Source organism: Thalia democratica, chromosome 7, assembly GCF_965202585.1.
Source record: "Thalia democratica chromosome 7, ktThaDemo2.hap1.1, whole genome shotgun sequence".
Taxonomy (NCBI): Eukaryota; Metazoa; Chordata; class Thaliacea; order Salpida; family Salpidae; genus Thalia; species Thalia democratica.
In genome coordinates, this window is record NC_139171.1 from 2,916,497 (window position 1) to 2,930,940 (window position 14,444).

Consider the following 14,444-nt stretch of genomic DNA (forward strand, 5'->3'; position numbering starts at 1 on the left):
CACCATATTTGTTAAAAACAATGAGTAGAGGTTTTGATCATACTTGTTGAAGATTATTAGGAGAGATTTTGTTCAAACATTTTCTTTAAATTTATTTTTACAGTGTAAAATACTTTTTATTTTGCAATTTTTTTGAAATTTATCAGAAAATATTTTCTGACAATAGTTTTAAACTGTCAGTTGTCATTTTGCTTCTTTTATTTCTTTTACTGTAAACTACAGTACATTACTTTTTAATAGAAATTGTCTTTACTTAACTAGTATACCTTTTCGTAAAAAGTGTTTTTGATTTATTAGCTCTTAATGGAAATACTTTTCTTTACATGGTTTGCAAAAGTGATTTCTTTAAAATTTCATTTTCAAGTGTGATCAATTTTTTCTTTTATGATTTCATTTATATTATCAAGTTTTATAATAAACTTACAATTGAAAGCTCCATTAGCAAACAATAGTGAAATTGTTTGAAATTCTGAGTTATTAGCACTTTATATACTAAACTTTCTATCTATAACCAATGTAAATATATTGACTTATTCTGATATTTCTTCTTTTGTAATTTTTCTTATCAAACTACTTACAAACAAGAAATTTTCTGCTTGTTGCATCAAATTTGATTCTACTTCTTTAATGTCTATTATACTATTCTCCAACAAACACTTACTTTGTTAGTTTGCTGAGATCATTTTATCATGTTGCCGCGTGAATCTATTCTCCACACACCTTGCTTACATACAATAACTGTAAGTTTAGTTTACAAAAATTTGCATAAAAAGCAGCTACTTTTTAAAGGTAGTTGAAAAAACTGTTTTTATTTTTTTCAACCTTATACAGATTGAGCTTAACTGTGCAACTCTTTTCTTAATTTTTATTGACAATCAGTTCTTGTAGCCAAGTGATAAATTTTAAACATTTGTCAAACACAATTAGCTGAATTTTGTTGAAAATCATTACAAGTTTTGAACAAACTGACTTTACGTAGTGAGCTCAAAATATTTGACAATTTTAACTGTATAAATATTTTAAACACTTTTCAAGCACTAAAAGCTGTAATCAGATATTTTATAAGATTATTGCTACTTATGGTTACTTAAATCAATGAAGTTTTGAAATAAGAAACAGCTAAATCATCTTATTGTAACAGCAGTAATCATTTAATGTTTTACTCAAAGCAAAATCTGCATATTTAAAAAAATTATTTAGAGCGCTTTCAGCAAAGTGTAATCATTGAATAACAAGAACCTAATGGTAGGCTGAACATCCCAAGCCAACAAGTCCTTTCAGCAACTTTTTCTACTTTCATCTTCTCAACTAAATATTTTTGTTGACCTTGCCAATCTTGTTTCCGGTTGTATCAAACCTTTTCTCTCTTACTTGCAAAACCTCAATCGAGTTTGTGTAAAAATATATTCTAATTTAGAAAATTGGAGTTCACAACATTTGCAAGACTCAATTATCAGTTTCTTACTCTCTATAAAGCTTTTATAAAAAATACAAATAGAGCTTATAAATTCTTGAGGTTTTCTAACTTTTACAATTTGCTTCTACTTTACTGAAAGTTTTATTAAAGCTTGTCTACTTGTTTTAAAAGTTTATAGATGAATTCTTTGAATAATTGAATTTTCATTGATCTGATTTTTGTACTTTTATCTCAATAAATTGCACCAACTCTTTTAAATTTTTTTACAAACCAATCGGTTTTTTACCTTTATGGATGAATATTTTCTTCAACTTATTTTAGGTTTGTCATATGAGCGTTTAGAGACATATTTTCTTTTATTGTGACAAATTTGCAACTCAAAGTTTGATAAAACTTTTTGAAATACTTTGGTATTTGACAACTATTGTATCTATATAGTTTTATATAATTTCATGAGGTGAAACTTAATTGTCGCTTTACAATAAGAGCTTATATTTTTTACCACAATAGTTAACTCTGCTACTAAACCGACACAGTTTTTACAATAAAAATGTGAAACACAGTTTGAAAGTCTATGATTTTAAAAATTCATAATAAAACTACTTTTTCCCTTATTAACAAACATCCTAGTCCTGGGCAAGACTTTAAAAGGTATCCGTCTGCACTAAAGTTTTCTGCACTAAAGTTCGCCTAACAAAAAGTTTTAGTCAGCCACGTGCTTTTAAGACATCTTATACAGAAGAAGCTGTTTTCAGCCTTTTTTTAAATATAAATTTACAAAAATTCTATTTTTTGCATGTGTGTTAACTGTGCTTTCTACTTTAGTTTTTTATTCATCACACGTTTGCTCTTATATATATATATATAGAATTAAGTTATTTAACTTAATAAATTAAATTTTCACACTGAGCCCACCTTGAGGGCTTTATTATTAAAAAGATTTATTTAAAGATGCAAAACTCAAAGGACTCGAGTTTCGTGACTATACACTCATCAGCTTCAAAACAAGTTTGAAATACTATATATAATATTTACTATATATAATAAGGTTATTATTCAAACTTGAACACCTTCTACTGAGCCCACTTGAAGGGCTTATAAATAATTTATTGAAATTTACGATTTTAAAAATACTGGAACATATGCTTCATAAAGACAAAAAAGGTTGTCTTTAATCTTCAGCCAGTTCAAATTAAAAATAAAAAGCACTTTGATAAACAAAGATGCAAAAGTTTACAAAAAAAAACGATATGACGTAAGAATTGTACATTACAAATATAAAGGGTTTATATATATATTTATAATATAATAAACAACTAATTTTCGAATCGTTTACTCAGTTTCAATGTTTAAGACATGTCTTCAGAACGAAACCAGTAACTATCAGTGTCATTTTTCTTTCATACTTCATCACCAAAAAAAAGTAAATAGTCACACGAATGAAATATAATGTCTGTATCTGATTTATTAAGATTAGAAAATTGGGATGCATAATCTAATGCGTTAATTAAGTGTGCTTTTGTAATAGACGGATAAAATTCGACGATAACAAAGCTAATAAGCGCTTACTACTTTTATTTTTAATATTGTTAAACCATTGTAATAGTTCACCAGTATTTTTCCATTGGATTAGACTAGTGGCTGTTCTTACTTCTTTGATTGTACTAGTTATAATTTATTTAGATATTTTACCAATATGCGTTTTAATTATTACTCTACAATTAGGTTTATTCGGAAATTCTAATTAATGATCTTTTAAAATTATAAATTCATCTTGTTGCTGGAATTTTACCGGAAATTTTTAAACTATTTATAATTTTTTGAGCCTCTTAATAGATTAATTCTACTGCATTGTATCGCACTCTTTGTAGTTTTCTGTTATGTTTTCATAAAGTAGTTTTTTGTGATACTTATGTTCAATTTTCTAGCTATATAATGATTTGCTAGCAAAAGCAATTAATTTATTTGATTTTCTTATTTCCTATAAATAATTTTTGTCAACAACGGGTTTTCTATTGTTCTAAACTGTTTAACCATACATATATATCGTTTTCAAACCTTTCTAGATGCTTATCGTCTTTAGGATTTCTACTTGATGAGAAAATTCCGTTCTATTCATTCTATTCTGGTTCATTATCGTCCAAATAAAAATTGAAACCATTCCAACGTATTTTCTTTACTATTTTATCAGTTTGTTGGTACATTTTAACCATTTTCTATACTATTTTATCAGCCATTTGGTACATTTTAACCACTTAGTGTTCACTATTACTTGGTGGAATATTTTTTAGTGAATACTGAAGACAGATTGGTGTTAGGTCTGGAGTGTTTGTATTCATCTTATTACATAAGAGACTCAAAGGATGTGTGAGATTTTACTTCTACTCTTAAAGCTGAAACAGAGTGTGACTGTCTTAAAAAGTTATAAATTTAGTAGAGGACAAATTCGGTGCAAAAACGTATCTTCTTCTAAGCAAACAACTAAAATTCACAAATAAGTGACTATTTATTGAATTTTAAGAGGAGCTTTTTCATATGTCGACAAAACGATATGAATTCACTCTTCTTATTTAAGTAACCCTCTTGTTTCAACGCATACATAATGGCAGTTGATTCTTTTAAGCACAGCCTACAGACATCTGCTACTAATGTGCTCTTTTTATCACCTCCCAAGTTATTCTAAAATCAATATTTTTGCGCTTTAGGTCACAAAAATTCTTCAAAAGCTTAGTCTCATTTGCATATACACTACCTTTAAAATATTTTTATCGTTTGTAATCTAAACTGTGTTGAGCATAAACCGGCTTATTGTAACAAACTATTTAAAAGCCATTTAAGTGGGCTCTGTAAAAATTGATTTATTTTTACCTAGTTCTGTTCTTTTCTATATTTATGTATATACAAAATTATTACACAAACTCTCTCCTTGTACAGCTGTTTTGGCGCACTAAACGCTTTCTTCAGCTAAAAGGTTTTTACTCAACTAAAAGCAATAAGTATGAGTACATATTACACAAAATTACATAAACCATGATAATAGTATAAACATGTTTTCAAAAAAGAGCCTTTTTTACGAATTTCACAAAGAAAAAAAAAATTTTTGTATATATTTTTTAAATATTGTGGCCCGTAAAGAACCAGAAAATATGGCCAGGTTGCCTACTCTGTACTATGAATAGAACTGAAATTTGAAAAAATATATTTATTGGGACAGAATTTTTTTTATAAGCTGTCATAATAGGTTCATGAATTTATTGAAAATAAAAGATTTATTTTGCCTCTAATTGTAGCTACCTAAATTTTGTGATTATGAGTGTTTTATTCAAAAATTCTTGGTTACTTAATTATATCTATTTTTAGGCAATATATAATACTAAAAACAACTAAATGTTTTATTTAAGTTCAATACATTAAACAAAAAATAAGTTTGTCGAAAGACAGTAAATTAAACAACGAAGTTAGAAAAGTAAATAAACTTAAATAAAGACAATGCAACAATAAAAATGAATTTTTGCACAACTATCTGAAACAAGTTACAAAATTTTTGGTCAATCATATCTGATGTTTGCTTTTATTACATAACTAACATTTACTTTATGTAAATATTTAAACTCATATGACATTGTTTGCATTTTTCAAAGTTTATTAAACTTATACAATTTGCAAAACTAATAAACAATTAATAAAATATTAAAAGCACATGATTGAATTTTTAATGCACTCAAATTAATAAAAAAGACTTTAAAAAAATATTTCATATCTAATGATTGTAAACCTTTAGTACAAAAAATGTACCTACTTAAAACTTACTTTTATGAACATTACTACATCACAATTAATTGAAACAAAAGCTGTATAAAATACATTAGCATTGCAAAGCAAATAGTTTCATTATTAATGTTATAATAGTGATCTCTCTAAAAAAAATTATTTTGATATACCCAAACATAAAAGTCCTATACTTGTGAAAACCCTTCTAAATGTTTGAATATTCTACAGTGAGCTGTCAAATTTTTCGATTTCCTCCTTATTACCGCCCCTGGTGATCATTTTCAGTTTTTCCTCCTCCTCATCGGCTTTCTCCTCAATTTTCCTCATCCTTTTCCTACCTGTTTGGTTAAATTATTAACATAATGTATTAATAAATAAATTTTTCCCTACTTTTTAGGTTCAAAAAATAAGAAAATTAGTGAATAGTAAGATTATACCTACCTGTTGAATTAAGTACTTTTTTTATTTTAATAAAGCTTGTTTAATTAAATAAATAATTAGTAAATAAGTGGTAAATGAACCTTCTGACTATTTTTTATAATAAGTAGCAATTATAAGTAGTAATATTAAGCAATTATAAATAGTAACATTCAGTAAATAATTAGTGGGAGCAGTGGTATTTTGCAAGTTTACTTAATTAGTAATGTTGAAAAATATACGTTATGATTGTCTTCCGACCTGTTAGGTTCATAAAGTAAGAAACTTAGTGAGCAGTAAACATCTAACTAGCTGTAAGTTAAGTACTAATCAGACTTTTTTATTGAAAATTATGCCTTTTAAGCAAAAATAAGTAGTAAATAAGTCTTCTGTCTGTTTGTTATATTAAGTAGCTAAATATTACGTAGTAAACCATTTAACTACATATTAGATTATTTAGACTAATGAACAATAAATATTTACTTGCGTTTTATTGATTTATTTCAATGTTAATATATTAAGTTTAGTAAATAATTTCACAAAGAGTTAATAAATAAGTTGTATAATGTTCTACTTGCCTGTAATATTTAGTATGAAGCAGACTATCACTTCAACGACACAGATCACCAGAAGCATGGCAAAGAATGAAGTTCTGAACATATCTACGTCGTATACCTGTTAAATATTATGAAAATTAAATTACTTATTTTTATTATGCAAAATGTAAATCAATTTCAAATCATCATTTACAAGAGCAAATATGACTACAAGTCTGAGTTTTAAATTCGAGTGGTCTACTATGACATTAAAACTAAGGCTGTGACAAAAACAGTTTTATTCAAAAACAAATAATATTACGTCACATCCATTAAACAAAGCTATTATTACGTAACAACTAACGCTGCAATAAACTCTGCTGCTGCATTCTTTCTGGGTCCACAGCGAGCAAGACTTGTCGATAAATTTTCCGAATACGACGGGGGTGGGTATCCAACCCAGACACCTGACCACCAGTAACGCGATACCGAGTCCGAACGCCTTGTCCTTCGGGTCGATCGATCTGATAGAATTAGTTTTGTTTACTTGATTTTTGATAATAGTAGTAGTACTTGGTCTAATTTCTATTTAATATTTATGGTTTGTTGTGCTGCGAGAGTTGAATTTTGTTTTGCGGATAGCTAAGTAGTTGAAGATGTGTTCGAACTGTTTTTTTTAACTTAAACGATAAGTTTTGCTTTTATAACTAAATCATTTTTTGACTACATGAGGGTAAATAAAATTGTTTTAATTGAGTTTTTTCAATGCCAATTTAATTTACCCAAATTTAAAGTAAAAACTACCTTTAAATAAAAGTTGAAGTTGTTGCAAACCACAATATTTCTATAAACAAACCAAAGTAAAAATATACAAACTAATTTTAAACCAACCTTAGTAACAACATGTAGGAGGTATTTGCAGCAAACCCGTTACAAAAAGAACCCAAACCTAACAAAACAAGAGCTTTCCACATGGACGCATCACAATCCGAGTCTACGTCACACCTTCCCGCGCTCACTTTTCCCGCCATTTCACCACCGCCAACACACGAGCACGACGTGAAGTTCTGATTGGTTTAGAATTTTACAGTTGAATAATGGTAAAAAAAATTACAAGTATTTTTGTTGTACAGATGCTTATGTGTGCAGTTTTTGAAGAAAAATAATTGTACAATGTTCAGCGATTATACTCTGAAAATAGAGCATTCCGTAGTTTGTTAGAACGAAAAAAAATTGAAATAGTTGTATTTGATTAGCTAAACCAGCACTGTTAGATATGTGCTTTATACGGTGTAAAAATTATTAAGTTATCTAAAAAAAGTAATGTTTTTTAAACGTAAAAACCGTGTTGCTGTTCATAAGAAAACTCTCAAACTTTAGAAAAAAGTAATATAATTTACTCACCTTAACTTTGCCGTCATCACCATACTGGTAGTCGGTGCAACCAGCATGACACGGTGTTATGTACGTCACACCTGTGACGTCATCACACACAGGGTAATACGTCATATTTGGACAACTGCAACCAGTGTTGCATGTAGTGGTTGGTGATAGCAGTTCCGAACTGAATTTGTTTTCATTTATATTTACGCGAAAGTAAGTAAGTAGGTAAAATATTTTCAAGCAAGTTGATGCAACAAAACAATTGCTTTATACTAAAACAGTTGAAAAAAATAACATAAAATGTATAAGTAGTTCTGCAAAAATGTGTTTAACTTTTAAGTAATGACTTTTAACTTGACAATATAAATTTTTTCTTGTGATATTAGAAAAATATTCAAGCAACGAAAAAAGAAGCGTTTAATAAAAAAAAGCTTTAAGAATAAATTAAACAATTATAAATTAAAAACGAACGTCTGATTTTGATATCCAACGTTGAATCCAGCGATCTTGTTGGGAGTGCACCCCGTGTACATTATGACGACATAACTGACCATGATAATAACACGGGTAATCCCCACGTTGTAGACCATCCCCCTGAAGTTGAGTTTCATGCACTTGGTGAATATGGCCCCAGAAACCGTACCCACAATCAGAAAGGGGCCCACTATCATGCCTGTTGTCATGGTGATGTTAGTTACCTCTTTTTGTGATAAATGTTTATAAATTTTTGTAAATTTTTTGTGTGAACTTAAAATTAAACAAGTTTTTTGATTTGTAGAAAAGTCTAGATTTTTCTTTATTCATATACTTAGTTAAGTAACGACATATTTTGAAGTGTCGAAAAAAAAAAAAGTTTTTGAGGCTATTGTAAAGTATTCATTTAAGTTATAAAAAACAAAAAACAAATAAAATGTAACTACAAAAATGTAAAACAAACCAATATAGAAGCTGCTCCTTCCAGCAGTTTGTCCGAACACATTTTCAATATACTTGGTTTTAAAAGTGATAACACCACTGATTTCCGCTGCTTTAGTTGTCCACAGTATAACTACCATGATGTAAACCTTGTTTGTCAAAAGTCGTTTTGTTGCTCGAACAAATGATCTGTGCGGAAATAAGTTTTTGAATATTTGTTAAAATAAGCTTTTAAGAAAAGAATGTTGTATAGTTTTGTTTTAAACTTCTTTTTTGAGTAAATTATTATAAAGTTTAAATAGATTTTTTGGTTAATAAAACTTAACAAGCTAGCATTCATACCAAGTTTCCAACTAAAACAAGTTAAAACAATTTTCAACACCAACTTCAAGTTCACTTTCTCCTTTTTCGCTGGTTTCTCATCTAGGTTCTTCTGTGCTTCAATTTGTTCTTCCTGGTATAAAATTCATTTTATTATTGTTGTGAATAGAGCTGATCGTGTTTTTAAAAAAGCACAATTTATTACTAACAAATTGAATGTTAACTAATAATGGTTTGAATACCCGTAAATGCTTTGAGTACAAACTTTTAAAGTTTTGTTGTGGTAATTAAGTATAGTAGCATGTTTCTTAACAAATTAAGTCGACTTTTGCTTGAAAATTTATTATACAAAGCAAATAAAGATAAAACGCTGTAGTATTTTAAATTATTAATATAAGATCTTGAGTTTAATTTTTTGCTTAAAAACTAATTTTAATATACACTCCAAAGGTAAGCAAAGCAATTTAATAGTATTTTTAGAATCCATAACTGAGGTCAAAAACTTACCTTTCTGATTTGGAAGTTCATCTTTTTAGGGAAAAACCAGAATGTGAGATGAAAGACCAATAAGAAGACGACATTTATGGCGACACCTAACCACCAAGCCCCAACCCAGGACGATGATTTGGGTGTTATGTCCAACGTTGCTGTGGTAATGAGAAAAGCTTGAAATAAGATTACCGCTAGGTGGTGTACATATGGTACAATATTTTACATAAACGGTAGCTGTTAAAGTAAGTTTAAGTTTATTCGCAACATATTTTAAAAACAAGCTTGAGATGTTTCGAAGTTTAAATAAAAATACTTCAGATTTAATTAAAAATGTTTATTCGTTGTAATTCAAATTTTGACTGCTTGTAGCAATCATTGAACAAAACAAACCTTGTAACTATGGTTAATTTCGTTTGAACTTTTGATTTTTGAAAGCTCTTAAAGTCATTTTTTTGAAAATACAAATTAAAACTAACAAGTATCAGTAGTGAGAAAATCCACGTAAATTTTTAGCATGTACGAACATAAGGTGTAACCAAGAACTGGACCAACAAGAGCAATTGATTGCATTATTCCTAAATTTATTAATATTCGTTATTACTTATTAGTTTTCTTCTAACTTCTATTTAGGATCTTTTTAAAAGTTTTTATAAGAAAGCATTACAATTTTATTTATTACTAAAATTTTATTTGATTATACGAATATACCGACAGAGATAGCAATAAAAACTTCTTAGCAACGAACCCACGTAAATAGCGGCGTCATGTCTGTTGCTATGGTCGTCCATGTATGAGACACCTAGCGGTGAAATCGCAGCTCCCCCTATTCCCACCAACACCATGCCGACGATCATCACCATGAACATTGATGATGTTTCACCGTCGTCACTATCAGAACAGTCACCACTAGATGGCGTTAGAGTGGTGTTTCTGTTATAAATAAGATTTTTTAATTTAATTAAGCACTACAATGTGGTTTAGATTATTTTAAATTTCAAGACACAAATATATTTTATAAATTTGCCACTATTGGTGCAATCTGCATCACTAGATGGCGATGTTGGGGTTCTGTACATTTTAAAAGGTGTTTCTATAAAACTTTCTATAAAAACACATTTATACTTACAACACATGTTTCCGTAAATTTAGATGTTAAACTTTTAATGTATTTAATTCAAGGTTCCCTCGTGCTTTTGATAAAAGATTAATTATGACTCACGAAATGAACAAATACAAAAAGAGAAAGTACTCTAGTCATATGCAGAAAACAGTTCTGGTAAAGATGTTTGTTTGATTAAGCCAAAGTAACTTACTTTTGTTTACACTTAATCTTTGTGCTTGTATATATAAAACTTGAGTTACAGCTAAAGTTCATTTTATAGGAACATAAAAAAGTAAAAAAACTTTTTAGATAAAAAATAAACTTTTACGTGTTTATCAGTCAGTACTTGGTTAATCATTCACTTAAAATTACAACTAAGTCTGTAACAGAAAATATTGATATCTAAGTAAAACAAATATGGCTTATGAAATAAATAATATCTAAGATGACAAAATAGTTAGACTTTAAAACATGGTTAATAAAACCTTATAAATCCAATTAGAGAAAACAATATGAAAACTATACAAATTTAATTTAACAATTGTAACTCACTTAGTGCAAATAAGGGCTTGTTGAGATGGAGTATTGTTAGAAGTTGAATTAGAAGAAGATATTTCAGTGTATTCATATTCACCAGTTAGAAAATGGGGTAGAACAGTAAAAATATATCCGATTACAACCAATAAACTACCGTATGCTAGAACTCGTGGTCTGTGAAATTATTGCAAGTTTGAAAATGTTTTGCTTACAAAAATAAAATTGCCTGAATTTCTCATGTTTGAAAAGCGTAATTAAAACAAGATTTTGTGAGGATCAAAAATGTTTATAACACTGTTAGTATTTTTATAAATATTCTTTTAATCAACCTTTTAGATACAATTTTTTTAAATATTTATTATATGGCAAAGTGTAAATCAAAAACTTGAAAGATAATAACAAACATACACAGCATATTAGTAACATTATTATGGAAACTACTGTTGTCATAAGAATGTTTCTGTATTTTACAATATAAATTTTATATTTATTCTTTCAAAAATTTATTTTACAGTTGAGATCTTTCTATTTGCTTTCTTAAAACCAAAACATATAATATAAAGTTTATGTTAATAATATGGTGTTCAACAGCATTCTTACAATTAAACAAGTTACAATTACATTAAAAGCGTTATATATAATAAATGTTTTTATACTAATTTGTAATAGTAACTACCAACTTTATGTTCAAGTTGAATACAAATACAACTCAATTTTATTAAGAAACAAAAAGAAATTTAAATTCGGATTATAGAGTGTTACACTAAACTAGCTTTTAAACAGTGTTAAAGATAAACTTGAAAGCATTTAAAACAAACGTATTTTTCAATTAGCTTGTAATAATGACTACCGACTTCATGCTTTAAATCAAGTTCAGCTTTCTTTTTAGTACAAACCTGTTATAATGACTACCGAAGAAGCTGACGAAGGGAAGAACGATTAATGTACCAAGTTGGGAACAAGATGAGAATAATGCCAATGTTGTTGAAGATAACTGGAACCTCCTCTCTATTGTTGATAAGGATCCTCTTAAGTATGTTCCTACTGTTATCTGAAAGTAGTTTTTTTATCTTAAAGTGAGCTACTTCTGTTGTTTGTATAGTATAAACGAAATAATTCGTCCTTCAAAATTAAGAAAACAAACAAATATTTGAAATAAATTGACAAAATTAATAAGTACGTTTTTTTTAATTAGTTTTAAGGAGTTATGTTCCTTCTAATATTTTGAAAATATAATATAATATATATATATAATATTTTATAACGAATATTTTTATTAAGTAATAAGTAGTTACCTACTTTAACCTGAAATACATTGAAAACAAACGTAGGTATGTATGATTCGATAAGTATATGACGTTATGAAAAAGTTGTTGTTTTAAACAACAAAACTTAACAAGTATTTCTTAATATTTTAACAAAAATATAACGGTAAGTTAGATAACTTAACAAATCTAAGTTTAAGTACTTGCATCTTAGCTTAGAAGCTAAACTAATTAAACATTTAGAATTTTTTGGATAAACTCTAAAAACTTATAACAGAAGTCTATTTTCAATACATTTATTACGCCTATTATATAAAAGTAGTAAAATGTATACATAGATAAATTAGTATACGAGTAGTACTAAATACTATCAGTATGTTAGAGATTAAAATAAAAGTTTTAACTTTATAATTCTCGTTTTTTTTTATTGTTTACAAAACTTAATTTACTTAAATTTTGCAACACACTTATGGTATGCTTAACTTTTGTTTAACTTAAGTAAATACAATTTTTTGATTAAAATGAATAAGTAATTTATTTCTGATCAAACATTGTTACTTCTAAACTTGAAACTAGTTGTTTCAATTATACACGTAAACTATTCTATTAAGAAACATTACAACTTTAAATTTGATAACAAGTTGTATATAAACTAAGCTTTAAATAGTTCTAAAACAAAACTACAAATTTTTGATCACAAAAGTTTTTAAGTCGAAAATCCGATCAACTTTTAATAGTTGTCATAAAATTTTAGTTAAAAGATTTAATTATTTAAACACTGTATATTTTTGTATCTTATCAAGCTTTTGTTTAAACTTAACAAAATCCTTCGTAGAACTTTTTTAAGTATTTTATAAGATTTGAAAATAAGTTTACTTAATCTTATTTGATTCTTTCTTTATACTGTTGTAATGTTTCTAATGCTATTTACTTCGTAGAAGCTCTAAAATTAGAAAAAAAGTTATAAAAAATAATGTTAACCATCCGAAAAATATCTAAAAAACGATCGAATAATAAAGCATACAAAATAATAAAATACTTTTCAAAATGGTATGAGGTATAACTTAACTATTTGTTTATTAACTATAAACTCAATTAGTACGTTTAGTTTGAAAATTCCTATACTTTTTATATTTTTGAAATAATTGCTCGTTTTTTAATAAAAAGGGTCATAAGACAATAAATTAAGTTTCCGATATACTTGAAAAATAATCTTAGGAATTTAAATTACAAGTTAAAGTTTTTTCAGTAAACATCATAAAATAATAAAAACTTAAACTTTAAATTGTTTACACTTTTGTTTACTTAAAGTTTATTGCCAGAGATACTAAAACATCGTAAATCATTTTTTACACAACGTTTTTTGATTTAATAAGCAAACTTACTTTAATAAAAAACATTAACTAAAGTATAAATCTTATAGAACAACTTTATTTAGTTTTTTCTACAATGAAAATCTTAGGTTTTTGAATAAAACTTTAATTTTGTTTCAGACTTTCTACTTCTTAAAAATTGAAGTTTGAAAAAATAGAAAGTAGAAATTTACAAAAGTTGTAAATGTTTTGTTTGGTTTCCATCTTATTATGATAAAAGTAAATTTTAAATTATAACATAAACACTTAAATTATTAAAAAAAAAGGATTTTATAAATAAAAACAACAAAACAAACCTCAGCAAGAATAAAGCAGCCCATACAGGCCGCGAAAACCTTCAAATTGTTGATCATTTTATTACTAATTAGAACTCAGTTGTATCATATCACTTCAACAATGTAGCAATGTTTAGTGCCTCGGCTAAAACAAAGAAAAAATAAGTTAAAATTTAACTTGCGATCATGTTTCTTGTCAGCAAACATAAAGTTTGTGTAAACATAAAAAAAATGTTTATTCATAAAACTAATACACGAAAATGCCTTACACGAGTTTTATCACTTTTTTTCATTACATGTTGATTTAAGTTCTTTTATTTTTTAATGTTTTTGAATAAAAAAAGTTGTGTAAAACTACTAGTACACAAAAATATACTTTATGATGGTTGATAAATTTTATGCTTTCACTCTTTTATTTTTTTTTTGTTAGTACTTTTGTAAAACCTTTTATCATTTTCAGTAAAAAACCATAAAAAATGTTAAAACAAAATACAAAATTCTCATGAAAAACTTTACTTTTTATAAATGTTGTGATTTTATACGTACTTCTTTTTATAGTGAAAATTAAATAAAAATTGATTTCAAAAGAGTATCATATTTAAAGAAAAAAAAATCTAATCAAGCTGGACTTTTGCCAAAG

General features: G+C 27.0%; 1 protein-coding gene across 1 annotated transcript; it reads right to left on the reverse strand.

The window, feature by feature from the left end:
* Positions 1-5,410: 5,410 nt before the first annotated feature.
* Positions 5,411-13,882, reverse strand: LOC145840697 (solute carrier organic anion transporter family member 2A1-like). The gene is made up of 14 exons (XM_082948022.1): positions 13,826-13,882; positions 11,788-11,942; positions 10,907-11,065; positions 9,998-10,182; positions 9,729-9,827; positions 9,268-9,407; positions 8,826-8,893; positions 8,462-8,628; positions 7,996-8,197; positions 7,546-7,705; positions 7,033-7,208; positions 6,506-6,665; positions 6,184-6,280; positions 5,411-5,526 (listed from the first exon to the last, which is right to left on the reverse strand). The coding sequence occupies exons 1-14, from the start codon at positions 13,880-13,882 to the stop codon at positions 5,411-5,413; spliced, it is 1,941 nt and encodes a 646-aa protein (XP_082804148.1).
* Between the last annotated feature and the right edge of the window lie 562 nt (positions 13,883-14,444).